Here is a 24,052-nt window from a genome sequence, read left to right on the forward strand (position 1 = left end):
GAAACAGACATTTCCATTTAATAAGCTACTTTAGTCTCACTACTGACGGACTCTCCACTCCACTGGGCTCAGTGGGCTGCCTGTGTATATAGTAAACTAGGACTGACCCCATTTAGTTGACTGGTCCATTATTTGGTCGACAGATTACTTTAGTCAAGCAGTCGCAAATATATGTTTTCATGGTGCACAAGACACCTGTCTCAGTGGACTGATCCATTGCGGAGGCCACTGATGGCACAGCCAATCACTCTTAAGACGTGATACTGAAATTGTATATGGTTATATTATGTAAAAAAAAAAATAATGGTGCAAAACTAAATATATATTTTAAAACAAATGCACTTTCACCCACGTTGCTGGTCGCGGTTCTGAAACAATCTTCAGTGCGCCGTTGATTTGGCGCCTTTCCCTATGTTGCTATGTGCATAGTACCAAAGTTAACTAGCATATTGGTGTTGAGAACAATGGCGGAGGCAGCAGCATAGTGAAGAGGGGAGGAAACAGCCCTTGCCTTCAATTTTCAACTAAATTGAGGAGAGGAAACCCCAACTTTAGTTAGGTCTATAATCAATAGCCTAAGTGTTAAATGTGCCTGTCTTTATAAAGCCTCAAGTCCTCTGGGAAGGCTTTCCACCAGATGTTAGAATGTTGCTGCAGGGACTTGCTTCCATTCAGCCACGAGCATTAGTGAGGTCGGGCACTGATGTTGGGCATTCCAAAGGTGTTTGATGGGGTTGAGGTCAGGGCTCTGTGCAGGCCACTCAAGTTCTTCCACACCGATCTCGACAAACCATTTCTGTATGGACTTCGCTTTGTGCACAGGGGGGCATTGTCATACTGAAACAGGAAAGGGCCTTCTGCAAATTGTTGCTACAAAGTTGGAAGCACAGAATCATCTAGAATGTCAATGTATGTTGTAGTGTTAAAATTTCTCTTCACTGGAAGGGAAAAGCCCGACCATGAAAAACAGCCCCAGACCATTATTCCTCCTCCAACAAACTTTACAATTGGCACTATGCATTTGTGCAGGTAGCTTTCTCCTGGCATCCGCCAAACCCAGATTCGTTCATCGGACTACCAGATGGGGAAGTGTGATTCATCACTCCAGAGAGTGTTTCCACTGCTCCAGAGTCCAATGGCGGTGAGCTTTACACCACTCCAGCCGACACTTGGCTTTGTGCATGGTGATCTTAGGCATGTTTGCGGCTGCTCTGCCATGGAAACCCATTTCATGAAGCTCCTGACGAACAGTTATTGTGCTGATGTTGCTTCCAGAGGCAGTTTGGAACTTGGTATTGAGTGTTGCAACCGATGGCAGACAATTTTTATGCGCTTCAGCATTCAGTGTTTCTGTTCTGTGAGCTTGTGTGCCCTACCACTTCGCCGCTGAGCCGTTTCCACTTCACAGTAACAGCATTTACAGTTGACCAGGGCAGACATTTGACAAACGGACTTGTTCGGAAGGTGGCATCCTATGACATTGCCACGTGGAAAGTCACTGAGCTCTTCAGTGAGGCCATTCTACTGACAATGTTTGTCTATGGAGATTGCATGGCGGTGTGCTCAATTTTATACACTTGTCAGCAACGGATGTGGCTGAAATAGCCGAATCCACTAATTTGAAGGGGTGTCTGCATACTTTTGTGTATATATAGTGTATCTATGGATTGAGATGAGACTGGGCTTTGTTCTTGTGTGTGTGTGTGTGTGTGTGTGTGTGTGTGTGTGTGTGTGTGTGTGTGTGTGTACTGAATGAAAATATAAACGCAACATGCAGCAATTTCAAAGAATTTACTGAGTTACAGTTCATGTAAGGAAATCAGTTCTTTGAAATTAGGTTATCATGTCCTAAAATATGGATTTCACATGACTGGGTAGGGGCGGAGCCATGGGTGGGCCTGGGAGGGCATAGGCACATGAACTTTGCAGCCAGGCACACCCACTGGTGCATTATTAGAGACCATGCCAATAGCACGCTCCCTCATCTTGGAGACATTTTGATCATCTTGAAGTGGCTGTTTATTCTCCCAGCACAAGGTGCACCTGTGTAAGGATCATGCTGTTTAATCAGCTTCTTGATATGCCACACCTGTAAGGGGGATGGATTATTTTGGGAAAGGAGAAATGCTCACCAATAGGGATGTAAATAAATGTGTGCACAAAATTAGACATTTCTGCGATTTGAATGAAAAAGATGAGCTTTGTCTAATCTTTCTCCCTCCTGTCCCATTCACTCCTCTCTCTCTCTCTCCAGACCAGACCCTGCATCCCAGCAGAATGACTCTCCTCTCCCAGACCAGGATGAGGAGATACTGGGCTCTGACGATGAGGAGCAGGAAGACCCCAATGACTACTGTAGAGGTATGATACACACAGACACACACACCGACTACTGTAGAGGTACCACACACACACACACACATCCAACTATTGTGTTACTATTGCAGGAGGTTACCACCATGTGAAGATAGGAGACCTGTTCAATGGAAGATACCATGTTATCAGGAAGTTGGGCTGGGGACATTTCTCCACCGTGTGGTTGGCCTGGGACATACAGTAAGTTCTGTCTTTGTAGATGGTGCTGAGTAAAGGCCTGTTAATGTGGTAGAGGCTTATTGGTGTTTCACTGTGTGTGTTTCAGTGTGTAACATATGTTGTCCTGTTATTTCAAGGGGGAAGTGTTTTGTGGCCATGAAGGTGGTGAAGAGTGCAGAACATTACACTGAGACAGCCCTGGATGAGATCAAGCTGCTGAGATCAGTGAGGAACACACTCACACTCTCACTCACTCACTCACTCACTCACTCACTCACTCACTCACTCACTCACTCACTCACTCACTCACTCACTCACTCACTCACTCCTACTCAATATGATTAGTATTAATGTGTGTGTTCCAGGTCAGGAACACAGACCAGAAGGACCCCAGCAGGGAGAGGGTGGTTCAGTTACTGGATGACTTCAAGATCTCTGGCATGAACGGAACTCGTATCCTCAGTTTAACGTCCACAACAACACTGCTGTTCAACATAGTATGAAAACTGACAACAAGAGAGAACCGGCATATTCCATGTACTCAGTACTTGGGTCAGTGTGTCACTATTGGTCAGTATTATGAGCCTCAAAAGATTCATTGCCCAAGTCCTGCCACTAACTATTGGTGGTTCACAGATGTGTCCCTGCGTGGCTGACGTTTGGCCAGCGTTGTCTGGACGTTTGACAACACATTCCAGCTAGAGGACACAAACAGATGCACAAATGTACTGACCGTTTCTCTATCCGCCCTAGCTAGGGACCGTTACATCCTGATCACAGCTGGGTGTCCAGGCAACACGCCCAGACTCCGTCCCAGCATGCCTAGTTTTTTTGAGGAGTTGGTAATGAGTTCTGGGTTGGTGTGCCCACTTCCATCTTGGTTCTTTGCAGAACCTTTTAGGTATTCAAATTTTATATTGCGTAGGTGTAAGCCGAATGCATAAGGGTGAATGACAAGGGGGTGTGTGTTTTGAGTTAGGCTTCCCACCTCTCCCTTGCTGTCCTGTATTTGTCCTGTACTAGTCCTTGACCTCTCCTGTCAGATGTCTGTATGGTGTTTGAGGTTCTGGGTCATCACCTGCTGAAGTGGATCATCAAGTCTAACTACCAGGGCCTTCCTCTGCCCTGCGTCAAGAGCATCATTCGACAGGTAAAACAAAACAACTTATTTCTCACACAACATTGGGGTTGTTCCTGGTTGGATGCGTTCCAGGTTATGTTGATTGCAAAAACAAATATTCAACTCTACAGAATTTGAACACTGAAACTGTTAGTAATTGTTATTGAAAGCGGGTTTAAAATTCCAGAAACTTTACCAAAAGTTTCCATGGTTCCAGGAGTTTCCTCAATGTTGAAACCCTTCGATACAGCCGTGGTCTTACTGATCCTCTGCCCTCCTGTAGGTTCTCCAGGGCCTGGACTACCTTCACTCCAAGTGTAAGATCATCCATACAGACATCAAGCCAGAGAACATCCTGCTGACGGTCAACGAGCCCTACATCAAGAAGATGGCTGCCGAGGCAACAGAGTGGCAGAGGACTGGAGCTCCACCCCCCTCTGGATCTGCAGGTACACACACACACTATGTCAGGAAGATGGTTGCTGGGAACTGAACCCTCACATCCACCATTTTGAATGAACACGGTGCAGTGTTGGAAAGCTGTATCAACATGGACATAATACCATTACCGTCAGGGCTTGGCATGCTGGTGAATAATGAGATTGTATTAATTAGTGCTTTTCACTCGAAGCTCTTAATTCTAAGCTCTTCAAAGGATCATATATTTTTTTGTATGGTGCTTTGTCCCAATGTTCTGAACAAAAAGAGCGAGCCCTGCCAAGTCAAGCCAGACATTCAGCGTTTCAGTCTGGGATCACCAGCCAGTCTAGGAGAATGATCAGAACAAAGAGGGAAAAACATTGAGGTTATTCATTCATTGTCTGGATTCCTGTTTTGCTGGTACATCAAGAGTTTTGTAGGGAAATTCAGACACAAGCATCAGAGGCAAATCATCTGACGATTTACTGAGAGACTTGATATCTAAAGACTGAGCCTAACGTTTAGATTGGTGATAAAAGTAGTTGATGGTATATATGGATTGAGATGAGACTGGGCGTTGTTCTGGTGTGGTGTTGAAGTGATGAAACAACCCTTTTATCTAGCTGTCTGATGCTGATCCATCTGTAATGATAGGGGTGACATTGAGAGGGAGAGCTGAAGTAGCGCTAACTCTAACAGCCTCAGACCGAGGAGAAGACACGAGAGAACAGGCCATTATTCAACAGACAGGCCATTATTCAACAGACAGGCCATTATTCAACAGACATAGGAGAAGACACGAGAGAACAGGCTATTATTCAACAGACATAGGAGAAGACACGAGAGAACAGGCCATTATTCAACAGACATAGGAGAAGACACGAGAGAACAGGCCATTATTCAACAGACATAGGAGAAGACACGAGAGAACAGGCCATTATTCAACAGACATAGAAGACACGAGAGAACAGGCCATTATTCAACAGACATAGAAGACACGAGAGAACAGGCCATTATTCAACAGACATAGGAGAAGACACGAGAGAACAGGCCCTTATTCAACAGACATAGGAGAAGACATGAGAGAACAGGCTATTATTCAACAGACAGGCCATTATTCAACAGAAATAGGAGAAGACACGAGAGAACAGGCCATTATTCAACAGACAGGCCATTATTCAACAGACAGGCCATTATTCAACAGACAGGCCATTATTCAACAGACAGGCCATTATTCAACAGACAGGCCATTATTCAACAGACAGGCCATTATTCAACAGACAGGCCATTATTCAACAGACATAGAAGACACTCGAGAATAGGCCATTATTCAACAGACATAGGAGAAGACACGAGAGAACAGGCCATTATTCAACAGACATAGGAGAAGACACGAGAGAACAGGCCCTTATTCAACAGACATAGGAGAAGACACGAGAGAACAGGCTATTATTCAACAGACATAGGAGAAGACACGAGAGAACAGGCTATTATTCAACAGACATAGGAGAAGACACGAGAGAACAGGCTATTATGCAACAGAGAGGAGAAGACACGAGAGAACAGGCCATTATGCAACAGAGAGGAGAAGACACGAGAGAACAGGCCATTATGCAACAGAGAGGAGAAGACACGAGAGAACAGGCCATTATGCAACAGAGAGGAGAAGACATGAGAGAACAGGCCATTATGCAACAGAGAGGAGAAGACACTCGAGAACAGGCCATTATGCAACAGAGAGGAGAAGACACGAGAGAACAGGCCATTATGCAACAGAGAGGAGAAGACATGAGAGAACAGGCCATTATGCAACAGAGAGGAGAAGACACGAGAGAACAGGCCATTATGCAACAGAGAGGAGAAGACATGAGAGAACAGGCCATTATGCAACAGAGAGGAGAAGACACGAGAGAACAGGCCATTATGCAACAGAGAGAGAAGACACGAGAGAACAGGCCATTATGCAACAGAGAGGAGAAGACATGAGAGAACAGGCCATTATGCAAAGCCACGAAGGCTATAAAAAAAAAATAGGTGTTCAGTGAGTCACTGGGTTTTGGTGCAGAAATAATCATCCGTCTCAGACGGGGTTGGGGATGGTGTGCGAGTCCCGCTGGTCCACGACACTGGAGAGGGTATCAGAACAGCTGTGTGTGAATCAGAGCACGTGTGCGCCCACACACACACACAAAGTACATACACACTGTACTGCTGAAACTGCATGCTAATTACTGAGGCAGATTTGACATATCACCTTTGCTGCTGGTTTAGTCGGTATTTTGCTGAGAATATAACACTGACTAAAATGTTCTCTCTTCACAGTGAGCACAGCTCCAGCGCCCAAACCAGTGAGTCTATCAGTCTTATTGTGTTATTTCTAAAAGCATACAGCTGCTACCAGCTGTATCTACCAGATAATGTGTTGGAGTGGGTGGTTCTGATCACACTTAGCAATGGTTTTACAAATGGTACAGTAGTCCAAACCTTAAACCTTCTTCTCTCTTCCTATTTTTTATTTTAATCTCCCTCTCCTTACCCCCTCCTCATCTCATCCCTCTCCCCCTTATCCATTCTCTCCTTACCATATCCTCTCCTTACCCATATCCTCTCCTTACCCATATCCTCTCCTTACCCATATCCTCTCCTTACCCTCTCCCCCTTATCCATTCTCTCCTTATCCATATCCTCTCCTTACCATATCCTCTCCTTACCCATATCCTCTCCTTACCCTCTCCCCCTTATCCATTCTCTCCTTATCCATATCCTCTCCTTACCCATATCCTCTCCTTACCCATATCCTCTCCTTACCCATATCCTCTCCTTACCCTCTCCCCCTTATCCATTCTCTCCTTATCCATATCCTCTCCTTACCATATCCTCTCCTTACCCATATCCTCTCCTTACCCTCTCCCCCTTATCCATTCTCTCCTTATCCATATCCTCTCCTTACCATATCCTCTCCTTACCCATATCCTCTCCTTATCCATATCCTCTCCTTACCCATATCCTCTCCTTACCCATATCCTCTCCTTACCCATATCCTCTCCTTACCATATCCTCTCCTTACCATATCCTCTCCTTACCATATCCTCTCCTTACCATATCCTCTCCTTACCCTCTCCCCCTTATCCATTCTCTCCTTATCCATATCCTCTCCTTACCATATCCTCTCCTTACCCATATCCTCTCCTTACCCATATCCTCTCCTTACCCATATCCTCTCCTTACCCATATCCTCTCCTTACCCATATCCTCTCCTTACCATATCCTCTCCTCACCATATCCTCTCCTTACCCATATCCTCTCCTTACCCATATCCTCTCCTTACCCATATCCTCTCCTCACCATATCCTCTCCTCACCATATCCTCTCCTTACCCATATCCTCTCCTTACCCATATCCTCTCCTTACCCATATCCTCTCCTTACCCATATCCTCTCCTTACCCATATCCTCTCCTCACCATATCCTCTCCTTACCCATATCCTCTCCTTACCCATATCCTCTCCTTACCCATATCCTCTCCTTACCCATATCCTCTCCTCACCATATCCTCTCCTTACCCATATCCTCTCCTTACCCATATCCTCTCCTTACCCCCTCCCCCTTATCCATTCTCTCCTTATCCATATCCTCTCCTTATCCATATCCTCTCCTTACCCATATCCTCTCCTTACCCATATCCTCTCCTTACCCATATCCTCTCCTTACCAATATCCTCTCCTTACCCACATCCTCTCCTTACCCATATCCTCTCCTTACCCATATCCTCTCCTTACCCATATCCTCTCCTTACCCCCTCCCCCTTATCCATTCTCTCCTTATCCATCCTCTCCTTATCCATCCTCTCCCTACCCCCTACTCTCCTCATCCCCTCCCCCTTATCTGTCTCCTCTCCTTATCTGTCTCCTCTCCTTATCCGTATCCTCTCCCCCCTCTCTTCTCGTCGCCCCTCTCCTCAACTCTCCTCGCCCCTCTTCTCCTCGCCCTTCTCCTCTGGTCCTTGCCCTTCTCCTCTGGTCCTTGCCCTTCTCCTCTGGTCCTTGCCCTTCTCCTCTGGTCCTTGCCCTTCTCCTCTGGTCCTTGCCCTTCTCCTCTGGTCCTTGCCCTTCTCCTCTGGTCCTTGCCCTTCTCCTCTGGTCCTTGCCCTTCTCCTCTGGTCCTTGCCCTTCTCCTCCGGTCCTTGCCCTTCTCCTCCGGTCCTTGCCCTTCTCCTCTGGTCCTTGCCCTTCTCCTCCGGTCCTTGCCCTTCTCCTCTGGTCCTTGCCCTTCTCCTCTGGTCCTTGCCCTTCTCCTCTGGTCCTTGCCCTTCTCCTCTGGTCCTTGCCCTTCTCCTCTGGTCCTTGCCCTTCTCCTCCGGTCCTTGCCCTTCTCCTCCGGTCCTTGCCCTTCTCCTCTGGTCCTTGCCCTTCTCCTCTGGTCCTTGCCCTTCTCCTCTGGTCCTTGCCCTTCTCCTCTGGTCCTTGCCCTTCTCCTCTGGTCCTTGCCCTTCTCCTCTGGTCCTTGCCCTTCTCCTCTGGTCCTTGCCCTTCTCCTCTGGTCCTTGCCCTTCTCCTCTGGTCCTTGCCCTTCTCCTCTGGTCCTCGCCCTTCTCCTCTGGTCCTCGCCCTTCTCCTCTGGTCCTCGCCCTTCTCCTCTGGTCCTCGCCCTTCTCCTCTGGTCCTCGCCCTTCTCCTCTGGTCCTCGCCCTTCTCCTCTGGTCCTCGCCCTTCTCCTCTGGTCCTTGCCCTTCTCCTCTGGTACTCGCCCTTCTCCTCTGGTCCTCGCCCTTCTCCTCTGGTCCTCGCCCTTCTCCTCTGGTCCTTGCCCTTCTCCTCGCCCCTCAGACGGTGAAGATGTCTAAGAACAAGAAGAAGAAGATGAAGAAGAAACAGAAGAAGCAGGCAGAGATGTTAGAGAAGAGGATTCAGGAGATGGAGGGAGCGCCGGAAGGAGGAGAAGAGGAGGAGGAAGAGACCACTGCAGACGCCCCTCCCTGTGCCCCTCCACCCTCGTCTGACACGCTACAGGACATGGCTAATGATGTCACAGCAGGTAAACACACCCGGGGACTGTGCTTCACCTTTAATCTAGATCAGAAGGATGCTGCGTACCTCTATTAGATTCTGTTTCCTTTTTGTTTTTTAAGGAACTGAAAGGCATATCTTTTTTTTAACCATAGATCATGGGACCAGAGTTGGTGACTTGGATTGTGTACATTAGGGCACGCTACAGCAAAACATTTCTGCCAGTTCTTATTGCATAAGTTGACGTAGTACCTTCCCTGTTTCAGGCCGTTTTCTTCTGTTTGGCGCTCACGGCAGTGTATTGATTACTATTCGTGTGACTGACTGATCTGTTGCATTGACCCAGGTCCAGATAAACCGGAAGAGAAGAAGAAGGAGCGGGAGGAGGAGAGCAGGATGGAGGTGACCTGCAACGGTCATGCAGTGGAGGACACGGCGAGCCAGGAGGTACAGAGGACCGAGGAAGAAGAGGAGAAAGACGAAGAGGACCAACAGAAAGCCAACATACTTAACGCCAGCACGGAGGGTCGGGACCTGCCAGTCAATGCAACTTACCCAGAGTACAACGGCAAAGGTCCCAGTGACCCACACAATCCCGGTACAGACGGTAAACAAGGGAGAGAGCTGGGGAAGGAGAGAGAGATGGAGGAGTGTAAACGACCAGAGAAGGAGATGGAGACTGAGGTGATGCCTGGAATAGAGGAGGAGGAGAGGAACGGTTAGTGGTGGTGAAGTGATACTTTGCTGGGTACTTCATTAGGAAGCTGCAGCGTGACAGAACATTCAGATGGAACAGAGATGTCATGTAGATCACACGTCTCTCTAACATGTGGATTAAATGATCATCAGATCTACTCCTTTCATGTTTATCTGCAACATTCTGAATGTTTCACCCCACTGAATACACTCCAGCTGATGGTGTGGTGTTATCTGTGGGCGCGGCGGTATCTGTGGTGTTATCTGTAGGGTTATCTGTAGGCGCGGGGTTATCTGTAGGCGCGGCGGTATCTGTAGTGTTAACTGTGGGGTTATCTGTAGTAGAGGTCGACCGATTAATCGGAATGGCCGATTGATTAGGGCCGATTTCAAGTTTTCATAACAATCGGTAATCGGTATTTTTGGCCACCGATTTGCCATTTTTTTGTATTTTTCTTTTATTTCTTTTTTTTATATTTTTTTTATGTTTAATTTTTATTTTATTTTATTGAACCTTTATTTAACTAGGCAAGTCAGTTAAAGAACACATTCTTATTTTCAATGACGGCCTAGGAACGGTGGGTTAACTGCCTTGTTCAGGGGCAGAATGACAGATTTTTACCTTGTCAGCTTGGGGCTGCAACCTTACGTTAACTGGCCCAACGCTCTAACCACCTGCTTTACGTTGCCAAGGTAAGTTGCTAGCTAGCATTAAACTTATCTTATAAAAAACAATCAATCAATCATAATCACTAGTTAACTACACATGGTTGATGATATTACTAATTTATCTAGCCTGTCCTGCTTTGCATATAATCGATGTGGTGCGCATTCGCGAAAAAGGACTGTCTTTGCTCCGACGTGTACCTAACCATAAACATCAATGTCTTTCTTAAAATCAATACACAAATATACATTTTTAAACCTGCATATTTAGTTAATATTGCCTGCTATCATGAATTTATTTTAACTAGGGAAAATGTGTCACTTCTCTTGCAAACAGAGTCAGGGTATATGCAGCAGTTTGGGCCGCCTGGCTTATTGCGAACTGTGAAGACTATTTCTTCCTAACAAAGACAGCAGACTTAGCCAAACGAGGGATGATTTAACAAAAGCGCATTTGCGGAAAAAAAGCCCAATCGTTGTACGACTGTACCTAACCATAAACAGCAATGCCTTTCTTAAAATCAATACACAGAAGTATATATTTTTAAACCTGCATATTTAGCTAAAAGAAATCCAGGTTAGCAGGCAATATTAACCAGGTGAAATTGTGTCAGTTCTCTTGCGTTCGTTGCACGCAGAGTCAGGGTATACAGAATCTGTCTCGTTGCGAACTAATTTGCCAGAATTTTACGGAACTATGAAATAACATTGTTGGTTGTGCGATGTAACAGGAATATTTAGACTTATGGATGCCACCCGTTAGATAAAATATGGAACGGTTCTGTATGTCACTGAAAGAATAATGTTTTCGAGATGATAGTTTCCGGATTTGACCATATTAATGACCTAAGGTTTATTATATTATAGTTAAGTCTATGATTTGATATTTGATAGAGCAGTCTGACTGAGCGGTGGTAGGCAGCAGCAGGCTCGTAATAGTCAAAGGTATATGGTTTAGAGAGAAATAGTCGACGCGTCATAATTCCTGTAATAACTTGCGGCTGAACTTGAAAGGGGTTCCTTCGTTATTTTACCGTTCATGTCTTCCATAGAGAATGTCTTGATCTACTTCAAATAAGGTCTGTGTTTTGTGCTTAAACCGCCTCAGCGTTTTGATACCCGTGTAAATCTCACTAGGTAACGTTTGTCAACATATTTTCATAAATCCACTCTACAAAAAAAAAATGATCTTCGCTTATATTGATCAGAGTTATATCCTATGGATATCTACACAGTTATAAAATTGGCAAGGTGGTGTAAGCCTAAACCAAACACAGACCTTATTTTAAGTTAATCTAAAAATATCCTTTGGAATAAATGAAGGAACCGCTTTTCAGATTTTGCTAGAAGGTGTCATGGGAATTATGACTCGCACTTTGGTAGTCAATTCTTACCGTGCCCATTATTAAAATAGGATTTCCTGCATATAGAAATGTCAGTTTTTGTTTTCAGCATTCATCACAGGTAACTTAAACTCTATTTTTATTATTCAAACAGTTGAGAGTATTTGTCTCCTAAGCAGCCTCTTCGTATTGTTGTCACTTCAGCTGTGTGTGTGTGTATATATAGACACATAAAAAAAAAAAAATCATAATAACCGGCCGATTAATCGGTATCGGCCTTTTGGTCCCCCAATAATCGGCATCGGCGAAAAAAATAAATAAATCATAATCGGTCGACCTCTAATCTGTGGGCGTGGCGGTATCTGTGGTGTTATCTGTAGGCGCGGCGGTATTTGTAGTGTTATCTGTGTGCGCGGCGGTATCTGGTGTTATCTGTGGGTGCGGCGGTATCTGTAGGGTTATGTGTGGGCTCGGTGTTATCTGTGGGCACGGCGGTATCTGTAGGGTTATCTGTAGGCGCAGCGGTATCTGTAGTGTTATCTGTGGGCGCGGCGGTATCTGTAGGGTTATCTGTGGGCTCTGTTATCTGTGGGCGCGGCGGTATCTGTAGGGTTATCTGTGGGCGCGGTGGTATCTGTAGGGTTATCTGTAGTGTTATCTGTAGGCACGGCGGTATCTGTGGTGTTATCTGTAGTGTTATCTGTGGGCGCGGCGGTATCTGTGGTGTTATCTGTAGGCGCGGCGGTATCTGTGGTGTTATCTGTAGTGTTATCTGTGGTGTTATCTGTAGGCGCGGCGGTATCTGTGGTGTTATCTGTGGTGTTATCTGTAGGCACGGCGGTGTCTGTGGTGTTATCTGTAGTGTTATCTGTGGTGTTATCTGTGGGCGCGGCGGTATCTGTGGTGTTATCTGTAGTGTTATCTGTAGGCGCGGCGGTATCTGTAGTGTTATCTGTAGGCGCGGCGTTATCTGTGGTGTTATCTGTAGTGTTATCTGTGGTCGCGGCGGTATGTTAGTCTCCCCACTAACCTCCTAAGTGCTTCTAATATCACCTCTTTCAATCTCCTCTTCGTTTTTCTCCTCCTCTCTTCACAGGGGCTTTTTGTGGACAGCACAACGTCACAATAAACTATATATATAACAGAGGAGGCTGCTGAGGGGAGGACGGCTCATAACAGTGGCCGGAACAGGGCAAATGGAATGTCATCAAAACACCAAGAGACCATGTATTTGATGTGTTTGATACCATTCCACTGATTCCTCTCCAGTCGTTACCACAAGCCCATCCTCCCCAATTAAGGTGCCACCAATCTCCTGTGATACAAATGTTTGTGGACAACCCTTCAAATTTGTGGATTCTGCTATTTCAGCCACACCCGTTGCTGACAGGTGTATAAAGTCAAGCATACAGCCATGAAATCTCCATAGACAAACATTGGCAGTAGAATGGCCTTATTGAAGAGCTCAGTGACTTTCAACGTGGCGCCGTCATAGGATGCCACCTTTCCAACAAGTCAGTTCTGTCAAATTTCTGCTTTGCTAGAGCTGCCCTGGTCAACTGTAAGTGCTGTTATTGTGAAGTGAAAACGTCTAGGAGCAACAACGACTCAGCCGCGAAGTGGTAGGCAACACAAGCTCACAGAACGGGACCGCCGAGTGCTGAAGTGCGTAACGCGTAAAAATCATCTGTCCTCGGTTGCAACACTCACTAATGAGTTCCAAACTGCCTCTGGAAGCAACATCAGCACAATAACTGTTCGTCAGGAGCTTCATGAAAACGCGTTCTCAGGAGTGATGAATCACGCTTCACCATCTGTAAGTCCGACAGATTAATCTGGGTTTGGCGGATGCCAGAACAATGCTACCTGCCCCAATGCAAAGTGCCAATTGTAAAGTTTGGTGGAGGAATAATGGTCTGTGGCTGGTTTTCATGGTTCAGGCTAGGCCGGCTTAGTTCCAGTGAAGGGAAATCTTGACATTCTAGACGATTCAGTGATTCCAACTTTGTGGCAACAGTTTGGGGAAGGCCCTTTCCTGTTTCAGCATGACAATTTTTATTTATTTTACCTTTATTTAACTAGGCAAGTCAGTTAACCTCTATGGGCTAGGTGGGACGCTAGCGTGCCACCCGTGGTGCACTCCATCAACAGCAGGTGCATTTCAAGAGCGGCAAATTTGAATCCAAATAAATGTCAAAATTCAAATTTTTCAAACATACAACTATTTTACACCCTTTGAAAGATAAACATCTCCTTAATCTAACCACGTTTTACGATTTCAAAAAGGTTTTACGGCGAAAGCATAAATTTAGAGTATGTTAGGACAGTACATTTACAAGAGTTGTGTGTAATGTTTTGTCAAGTCAAAGACAGGGTCACCAAAACCATAAAACCAGCTAAAATGATGCACTAACCTTTTACAATCTCCATCAGATGACACTCCTAGGACATTATGTTAGACAATGCATGCATTTTTAGTTCTATCAAGTTCATATTTATATCCAAAAACAGCGTTTTACTATGGCATTGATGTTGAGGAAATCGTTTCCCTCCAATAACCGGCAGTCAAGTCAGCGTCACAAATTAAATAATTAAAATTAGAAAACATTGGTAAAATATTATATTGTCATTTAAAGAATTATAGATTTACATCTCTTGAACGCAATCAACTTGCCAGATTTAAAAATAACCTTACTGGGAAATCACACTTTGCAATAATCTGAGCACTGCGCCCAGAAAAATACGCGTTGCGATACAGACTAGACGTCATGTTGGGGAGATCTAAAATCGAAAATACTATGTAAATAATCCATTACCTTTGATTCTCTTCATCAGATGTCACTTCCAGGTATCACAGGTCCATAACGAATGTAGTTTTGTTCAAAAAAGCTCATCATTTATGTCCAAAAATCTCCGTCTTGTTAGCACATGATCTAAGCCAGCCGGACTTCTCGTCATGAACGAGGGGGAAAAAATATATTTACGTTCGTTCAAACATGTCAAACGTTGTATAGCATAAATCATTAGGGCCTTTTTTAACCAGAACATGAATAATATTCAAGGTGGACGAATGCATTCTCTTTTATAACGTATTGGAACGAGGGTACCCAACATGAACTCGCGCGCCAGGTGTCTAATGGGACATCATCGTTCCATGGCTCTTGTTCGGTCAGATCTCCCTCCAGAAGACTCAAAACACTTTGTAAAGGCTGGTGACATCTAGTGGAAGCAATAGGAAGTGCCAAAATATTCCTCAGCCCCTGTGTTTTTCAATGGGATAGGTTTAAAGGCAATACAACACATCAGGTATCCACTTCCTGTCAGAAAATGTCTCAGGGTTTTGCCTGCCAAATGAGTTCTGTTATACTCACAGACACCATTCAAACAGTTTTAGAAAATTTAGGGTGTTTTCTATCCATATGTAATAAGTATATGCATATTCTAGTTACTGGGTAGGAGTGGTAACCAGATTAAATCGGGTATGTTTTTTTATCCAGCCGTGTCAATACTGCCCCCTAGCCCTAACAGGTTAAGAACATATTTTTTTTTTTCAATGACGCCTAGGATCAGTGGGTTAACTGCCTTTTTCAGTGGCAGAACGACAGATTTTTACTTTGTCAGCTCGGGGGTTCGATCTTGCAACCTTTCGGTTACTTGTCCAACGCTCTAACCACTAGGCTACCTGCTGCCCCATGCACAAAGCGAGGTCCGTAGAGAAATGTTTTGTCAAGATTGGTGTGGAAGAACTTGACTGGCCTGCACAGAGCCCTGACCTCAACCCCATCGAACAGCTTTGTGAGGAATTGGATCGCCGACTGCGAGCCAGGCCTAATCGGCCAACATCAGTGCTCGACCTCTAATGCTCTTGTGGCTGAATGGAAGCAAGTCCCCTCAGCAATGTTCCAACATCTAGTGGAAAGCCTTTCCAGAATAGTAGAGGCTGTTATAGCAGCAAAGGGGGGGAACAGCTCCATATTAATGCCAATGATTTTGGAATGAGATGTTCGACGAGCAGGTGTCCACATACTTTTGGTCATGTAGGTATGTTCACTTGGCTAATGCATTGTGTTCCTCTCTCCTTGTCCATCTCTCGTTCTCTCTCTCTCTCGTCTCTAGATAAAGTAGCAGCAGGTAGTCTGTTGGTCAACCCTCTGGAACCTCTCAATGCAGACAAAATCCAGATCAAAATCGCTGACCTGGGGAACGCCTGCTGGGTGGTGAGTACATCAGACATTCTGAAAGATGGTGTTGAAATAGTAGTGGGTCTCCTTGGCACCCATTCTGCAGTGGTGCATGTTCTCTCTCCTAGACCAGACTGTTTAGAAACGTTTAAATGCATCCTTCTATACTTCCTACCTACATTAGTTTCACATTTCCACAAACTTCAAAGTGTTTCCTTTCAAGTGGTATCATGAATCAGCATATCCTTGCTTCAGGTCCTGAGCTACAGGCACCTACATTTGGGTATGTTGTTTTTAGGCCAAAATTGAAAAGAAAAAAAAAGAGTTTGATCCTTAAGAGGTTAATTATTCATCAGGAAGTTCCACTTCTCATCGACTCCAGACGATCAGATGATGAAACTAATGACTGAATTAGCAACAGTTTTACTAATACCAGTCATTTCAGATTAGTGAACCCTTCTTTATCTCTCTCTCTCTCTCTCTCTCTCTCTCTCTCTCCCACAGCACAAACACTTTACAGATGACATACAAACTCGTCAGTACCGTTCTCTGGAGGTGTTGATGGGAGCGGGCTACGGGACGCCTGCTGATATCTGGAGCACTGCCGCAATGGTGGGTGGACACACCCACACACACACACACACACACTCTCTCTCTCCTGCATGTAATATCAACCCAAAACCTGCCTGTCTGCCGGTCTGTGTTCCTGTCAGTTAAAATGAACGTGGAATGTTTCTGTGTTCCTGTCAGTTAAAATGAACGTGGAATGTTTCTGTGTTCCTGTCAGTTGAAATGAACGTGGAATGTTTCTGTGTTCCTGTCAGTTAAAATGAATGTGGAATGTTTCTGTGTTCCTGTCAGTTGAAATGAACGTGGAATGTTTCTGTGTTCCTGTCAGTTGAAATGAACGTGGAATGTTTCTGTGTTCCTGTCAGTTAAAATGAACGTGGAATGTTTCTGTGTTCCTGTCAGTTGAAATGAACGTGGAATGTTTCTGTGTTCCTGTCAGTTGAAATGAACGTGGAATGTTTCTGTGTTTTTCATCTGTTAGAAATACCGCAGGTCAGGTGGGCTGTATGATGTTGACTAAGTCATTTCACTGCACCACAAACATGAATGCGTGTTACAACTTACAAATACAAGCATGTTTAATAAATGGTTTAGTTTCCTAAGGAGGTCCCCCAGGAACGTGAAACGCCTCAGTAAGTCTAACTAGCCTAGCAGACTGTATTGAGCTGCCTGGCTGGCTAGTCATCAGTCTACCCTGTCTGGTTTGACTGAGCGTTTCAAAACAACGATAAGGGCTGGCTATGGTCTATTCATTAGTCCCTGAAGGATACACACAGGAGATCAGCCTTCCTTGAAGGGCAGGAGCAGTGTGCTGACATTCAGAAGGCAGTTAAACCACAAAGGAATGTGAGAGATGTTATGGAGGGAAAACACAGAGCACAAGACAGTAATGGTACAAGGCCATGTTATTTTACTGTGTTTATACAGTGGTTTGTGGTAGTGTGTTTTATATTAACTGTTGTGACTGTGTTTTAACCAGGCCTTTGAGCTGGCTACGGGAGACTACCTGTTTGAGCCTCACTCTGGACAGGACTACACCAGAGACGAAGGCATGTTCCACCCCTCCACCCTCTTATTTAAATCTTACAGATTGTGCCTTTTAAAAGTCTGTCATATTTTGTACCTCAAAGTTAAGGACCTGTGTTTTGAGCGATAATGTGACATAGCAATATTTTATCCTGTATTTTAAGCTTAACCAAGAAGCGAAAATTACCCCAAAATGAAAAGCAATTGTCTGAGGGTGGTGCAGGACAGTCTGACATAAAAAGAAAGGGGTCAGTTTGATAAATGTTTATGTTTAAATAAAAGTTAAAATCCAAGCACAGGGCCCTACTTTAGACACTGGCATCCCATGTCATCCTGCTGCTGTCTCCCTGAGGAGGATTCTAGACGTCTGTATTGTCTTATTCACGTCTCCTCTTCCGTTCTTCATCCTGTGTGTAGACCACATAGCGCTGATCATTGAGCTGCTGGGTAAAGTTCCTAGGAAGCTGATCCTAGCAGGAAAATACTCCAAGGAATTTTTCACCAAGAAAGGTAAACAAACTTTGCTGTTTCTTACTGTGTTTGTGTGTGTGATGTTTTTCTGTCGTTTTGCTCTTTCCTATACCAGGTCTTTGCATAGGTAACTTTCTCGCTCAGTCCCATATTTTACTCCCTGTTCACACATGACTGCACGCCCAGGCACGACTCCAACACCGTTAAATTTGCCGACGACACAGCAGTGTTAGGTGGGCCTGATCACCGACAACGATGAGACAGCCTAAAGGGAGGAGGTCAGAGACCTGGCCGTTTGGTGCCAGGACAACAACCTCTCCCTCAACGTAACCAAGACTAAGGAGATGATTGTGGACTACAGGAAAAGGAGGACCGAACACGTCCCCATTCTCATTGACGGGGCTGTAGTGGAACAGGTTGAGAGCTTCAAGTTCCTTGGTGTCCACATCAACAACAAATTAGAATGGTCCAAATATACCAAGACAGTCGTGAAGAGGGCATGACAAAACCTATTACCCCTCAGGAAACTAAAAAGATTTGACACGGGTCCTCAGATCCTCTAAAAGTTCTACAACTGCACCATCGAGAGCATCCTGACATGTTGCATCACTGCCTGGTATGGCAACTGCTTGGCCTCCGACAGCAAGGTGCTACAGAGGGTAGTGCGTATGGCCCAGTACATCACTGGGGCTAAGCTGCCTGCCATCCAGGACCTCTACACCAGGCGGTGTCAGAGGAAGGCCCTGCAAATTGTCAAAGACTCCAGCCACCCAGTCATAGACTGTTCTCTCTGCTACCACACGGCGAGCGGTACTGGAGCGCCAACTCTAGGTCCAAAAGGCTTTTTAACAACTTCTACCCCCAAGCCATAAGACTGCCGAACAGCTAATCCCCCCCTCTCCCATTTTTACGCTGCTGCTACTCTGCTTATTATCTATGCATAGTCACTTTAATAACTCTACCAACCTGTACATATTACCTCAACTAACCGGTGCCCCCGCACATTGACTCTGTACTGGTACCACCTGTATATAGCCTCCACATTGACTCTGTACATGTACCCCCCTGTATATAGCCTCTACATTGACTCTGTACCGTAACACCCTGTATATAGCCTCCACATTGACTCTGTACCAGTACCCCCCTGTATATAGCCTCCACATTGACTCTGTACCGGTACCCCCTGTATATAGCCTCCACATTGACTCTGTACCTGTACCCCCCTGTATATAGCCTCCACATTGACTCTGTACCGGTACCCCCTGTATATAGCCTCCACATTGACTCTGTACCGGTACCCCCTGTATATAGCCTCCACATTGACTCTGTACCGGTACCCCTCTGTATATAGCCTCCACATTGACTCTGTACCGGTACCCCCTGTATATAGTCTCCACATTGACTCTGTACCGTAACACCCTGTATATAGCCTCCACATTGACTCTGTAACGGTACCCCTCTGTATATAGCCTCCACATTGACTCTGTACCGGTACCCCCTGTATATAGCCTCCACATTGACTCTGTACCGGTACCCCCTGTATATAGCCTCCACATTGACCCTGTACCGGTACCCCCTGTATATAGCCTCCACATTGACTCTGTACCTGTACCCCCCTGTATATAGCCTCCACATTGACTCTGTACCTGTACCCCCCTGTATATAGCCTCCACATTGACTCTGTACCGGTACCCCCCTGTATATAGCCTCCACATTGACTCTGTACCGTAACACCCTGTATATAGCCTCCACATTGACTCTGTACCTGTACCCCCCTGTATATAGCCTCCACATTGACTCTGTACCGGTACCCCCTGTATATAGCCTCCACATTGACTCTGTACCTGTACCCCCCTGTATATAGCCTCCACATTGACTCTGTACCTGTACCCCTCTGTATATAGCCTCCACATTGACTCTGTACCGGTACCCCCCTGTATATAGCCTCCACATTGACTCTATACCGGTACCCCCTGTATATAGCCTCCACATTATAGCCTCCACAATGTTGCGCTTTAAAGTATTTGTTAGTTTTCAATTTTCTAAATTCTTTACTTTATTATATATTTTCTTAACTGCGTTGTATTCGGCGCATGTTACAAATCCAGTTTGATTTGATTTAAAGTTGAGCCTTGTCTAAGTGTGAGCCTTGTCTAAGTGTGAGCCTTGTCTAAGTGTGAGCCTTGTCTAAGTGTGAGCCTTGTCTAAGTGTGAGCCTTGTCTAAGTGTGAGCCTTGTCTAAGTGTGAGCCTTGTCTAAGTGTGAGCCTTGTCTAAGTGTGAGCCTTGTCTAAGTGTGAGCCTTGTCTAAGTGTGAGCCTTGTCTAAGTGTGAGGGTGTATGTCTTTCTGTTTCCGCGGTATGTGTGTAGTGAACTCCCTCTCTCTGTGTAGGGGACCTCCGCCACATCACCAAGCTGAAGCCTTGGGGTCTGTTGGAGGTGTTGGTAGAGAAGTATGAGTGGTCTAAAGAGGAGGCAGCTACCTTCTCCAGCTTCCTGCTCCCAATGTTAGACCTGGTACCAGAGAAGAGAGCCACGGCTGCGGAGTGCCTCCGACACGCATGGATCGCCCCCTAGAGGATCCCCGGGCGCTACCACAGCCACAAGCAGCACATATGCAGTACATACAGACAGACATGCACACACGTACATAAACACACAAACGCATACACTCTTCAACACACATATAAGTAAACACACACCTCAACGGCGAGCCAGAGCTTTCACTATGACTGAATCTCCACCTAGTGGTTCAACACCCACCGGAGACTGGCTGCTCAACACCCACTAGAGACTGGCTGCTCAACACCCACCGGAGACTGGCTGCTCAACACCCACCGGAGACTGGCTGCTCAACACCCACTAGAGACTGGCTGCTCAACACCCACTAGAGACTGGCTGCTCAACACCCACTGGAGACTGGCTGCTCAACACCCACTAGAGACTGGCTGCTCAACACCCACTGGAGACTGGCTGCTCAACACCCACTGGAGACTGGCTGCTCAACACCCACTGGAGACTGGCTGCTCAACACCCACTAGAGACTGGCTGCTTCAACACCCACTAGAGACTGGCTGCTCAACACCCACTAGAGACTGGCTGCTCAACACCCACTAGAGACTGGCTGCTCAACACCCACTAGAGACTGGCTGCTCAACACCCACTAGAGACTGGCTGCTCAACACCCACTGGAGACTGGCTGCTCAACACCCACTGGAGACTGGCTGCTCAACACCCACTGGAGACTGGCTGCTCAACACCCACTGGAGACTGGCTGCTCAACACCCACTGGAGACTGGCTGCTCAACACCCACTGGAGACTGGCTGCTCAACACCCACTGGAGACTGGCTGCTCAACACCCACTGGAGACTGGCTGCTCAACACCCACTGGAGACTGGCTGCTCAACACCCACTGGAGACTGGCTGCTCAACACCCACTGGAGACTGGCTGCTCAACACCCACTGGAGACTGGCTGCTCAACACCCACTAGAGACTGGCTGCTCAACACCCACTGGAGACTGGCTGCTCAACACCCACTGGAGACTGGCTGCTCAACACCCACTGGAGACTGGCTGCTCAACACCCACTAGAGACTGGCTGCTCAACACCCACTAGAGACTGGCTGCTCAACACCCTCGTGTCCTAGGTATAATCCAGTAGATCGTGTCCTAGGTATAATCCAGTAGATCGTGTCCTAGGTATAATCCAGTAGAACTCTTGAGTTTCTCTTATTCGATTCCTTGTTTCTACTGACTGGATATCACTTGAGTATCAATGTCTTTTCTCTCTCTTCTCCCTCTCTTTTCTCTCTGTACCAACGATGACACCTAGTAACACGTTCTGAGAGTATCCTGTCTTTTAGTTTGTGTCTTGTTTGATTGAATATGCACACCTGTCAGAGTTTAGATCAAACCTTACACACCTCCAATGGATCGTATCTCCAGAACACCAACTGTCTCTACCACTAGACTAGCACATCAGAGTTGTTTTGTTTTATGTACAGTATTGACTTTCCTTCAATAACAAAACGTATTTATTGTGTGTTTGTGTGGAAGAGTAGCTGCCTAGAATACGATAAAGAAGGTTTGGACTGTCATAGATTCTAAGGATTCTCCATGAAATCTTCCTGAACTGGGAACCGCTGTGAATGAACTGAAACTTACTGAACGGAATGGAACCGTCTGGTTCTGTAAGTGGTTCTGTGACATCATCCCTGTCCTTCGCTGTCTCGCTCCAGGTAGCAGCTTTGTAATAGCACTTCGCACAATGTGGGGACAGTACCATGAACTAAATTTAATTGACTACTTTCTGTTACCTGCATGGGTCTACAGACCATGACTAATGCTACTGAATAACCAGGTTTCATATGTTCAATCCTGTGGTGTTTAACGTTCCACACAAGGTTTGCCTCAAAATATTATTTGGGTTTTAGCTAGATGGTGTGATACAATATCATGAGAATTTTCCACTCTCACAAAATGATCAGAATGGGAGTACTACTGTATCTGATTCCAGAACATCTGATTTTTATGTTCTATTCAGAAGGTCGTGGTTGCCTTGTGAAAATGGCCACCCTGTTCCCTATGAAGTTAGGAAGAGGGTGGCATTTTGAACGCATACCATATCTGGACCACCTGTGTTGTACATATCTGTACTAAAAACGTTGACTTTGGCTCTCTGCTTTCCCTCTACAGAACAGCTGCTGTTTAGCCGGTGTACCTTTATAAAGGAGAGGAGGTTGTCTACGTCCCAAATGGCACCCTATTCCCTACATAGTGCACTACTTTTGACCAGATTCTTAAGGGACCAGTTCAAAAGTAGTGCACTATATAGGGAATAGGGTGCCACTTGGGACGGAACATGTCTGCAGTGTTGAAAATGTTTGACTCGTTTAAGGTGTCAACTGATGCCTTGAGACACATTTGCTAGTTTTTTGCTGCATTTTAAAGCATATTTTCATACTGATGTTGCCCCGCTTGTAGTGGTCTGCTGTTTTAACTGCATCAAAGAGAAACCAAATCGTGGATTGTAATACTAATGAGGCTGGAATAAGGCTTTGAAGGCCCGGCCCCCCCTTCGCTCTTTTTCTACAAGCCTCTCTCCCTTCTCGATCTTCTCTTTCCCTGACCGCTCCTTGCCTCTTCCTCCTCTGCCTTTGATTGTTTACTGCTAAATTGAGCCTCTTTTCTGTACTTAATAAAAATGAACATTTTGAAAATGGCTGACTTGTAATTGTTAGGATGCTATATAGTATTTTCTATATTCCAGTAAAACAAGTGTTGCTGATGTGACAAATGCTTCCATTTAGGGATGCAAGGTAACGATGCTTGGTGGGTGAAAGTTGTCTATGTTCAGAGGGTCCATGGTTCGAGCCCAGGCTGGGGAAAGGACTGAAGAAACATGATTACACAAGATCGACAAATATTAATATGGAAACATTTTTATTTTGACTTATCACCGTTCTACATGAATTATTGTAAAGTGGTCCTTTTATTGGAGTTTATATTGGCTATCAACTACCTGGGCTTTACTCCATCAACACCACTTCTGAGCCTTCAGTCATGTTAATGTTGTATGTAGTAGGTCCACCTCAGGCTGCCTCTGAAACAGAGAGGAAGAGAGAACTGTTACACAATGGGAGCATTCTCGTCCAGACATTTACGTCATTTAGCAGACGCTCTTATCCAGAGCGACTTACAAATTGGTGCATTCACCTTCTGATATCCAGTGGAACAACCACTTTACAATAGTACATCTATATCTTTTTTTTGGGGGGGGGGGGGTTAGAAGGATTACTTTATCCTATCCCAGGTATTCCTTAAAGAGGTGGGGTTTCAGGTGTCTCCGGAAGGTGGTGATTGACTCCGCTGTCCTGGCGTCGTGAGGGAGGTGGCCTCACTCGTTCCTCAACCAACAGTGAGGGCAGGCTGAGTTGTCATGCGATCTGATGCAAGACAATACTATTGGAGTGGTATTTGTGGTTATTACACACTAGTTAGTGGTATTCACAGGGAGGG

At 45.6% G+C, this 24,052-nt stretch overlaps 1 protein-coding gene across 4 annotated transcripts in view; it reads left to right on the forward strand.

The window, feature by feature from the left end:
* Window positions 1-23,253, forward strand: part of LOC106566080 (SRSF protein kinase 1) — a 72,864-nt gene extending 49,611 nt beyond the window's left edge. For 3 of the 4 annotated variants that reach the window (XM_014133906.2, XM_014133905.2, XM_045691897.1), the window contains 14 exons: window positions 2,255-2,361; window positions 2,448-2,556; window positions 2,673-2,760; window positions 2,901-2,988; window positions 3,579-3,685; window positions 3,939-4,104; window positions 6,398-6,423; window positions 8,901-9,108; window positions 9,427-9,798; window positions 15,902-16,002; window positions 16,471-16,578; window positions 17,516-17,585; window positions 17,980-18,072; window positions 20,426-23,253. In XM_014133906.2, the coding sequence (XP_013989381.1) occupies window positions 2,255-2,361; window positions 2,448-2,556; window positions 2,673-2,760; window positions 2,901-2,988; window positions 3,579-3,685; window positions 3,939-4,104; window positions 6,398-6,423; window positions 8,901-9,108; window positions 9,427-9,798; window positions 15,902-16,002; window positions 16,471-16,578; window positions 17,516-17,585; window positions 17,980-18,072; window positions 20,426-20,610 (1,828 nt within the window). In that variant the 3' untranslated portion in view covers window positions 20,611-23,253. The remainder of the gene's footprint in view (window positions 1-2,254; window positions 2,362-2,447; window positions 2,557-2,672; window positions 2,761-2,900; window positions 2,989-3,578; window positions 3,686-3,938; window positions 4,105-6,397; window positions 6,424-8,900; window positions 9,109-9,426; window positions 9,799-15,901; window positions 16,003-16,470; window positions 16,579-17,515; window positions 17,586-17,979; window positions 18,073-20,425) is intronic. The other variant, XM_014133907.2, reaches the window with a different exon arrangement.
* The last annotated feature ends 799 nt before the right edge of the window (window positions 23,254-24,052 follow it).

The sequence above is a fragment of the Salmo salar genome, chromosome ssa12, assembly GCF_905237065.1.
Source record: "Salmo salar chromosome ssa12, Ssal_v3.1, whole genome shotgun sequence".
Taxonomy (NCBI): Eukaryota; Metazoa; Chordata; class Actinopteri; order Salmoniformes; family Salmonidae; genus Salmo; species Salmo salar.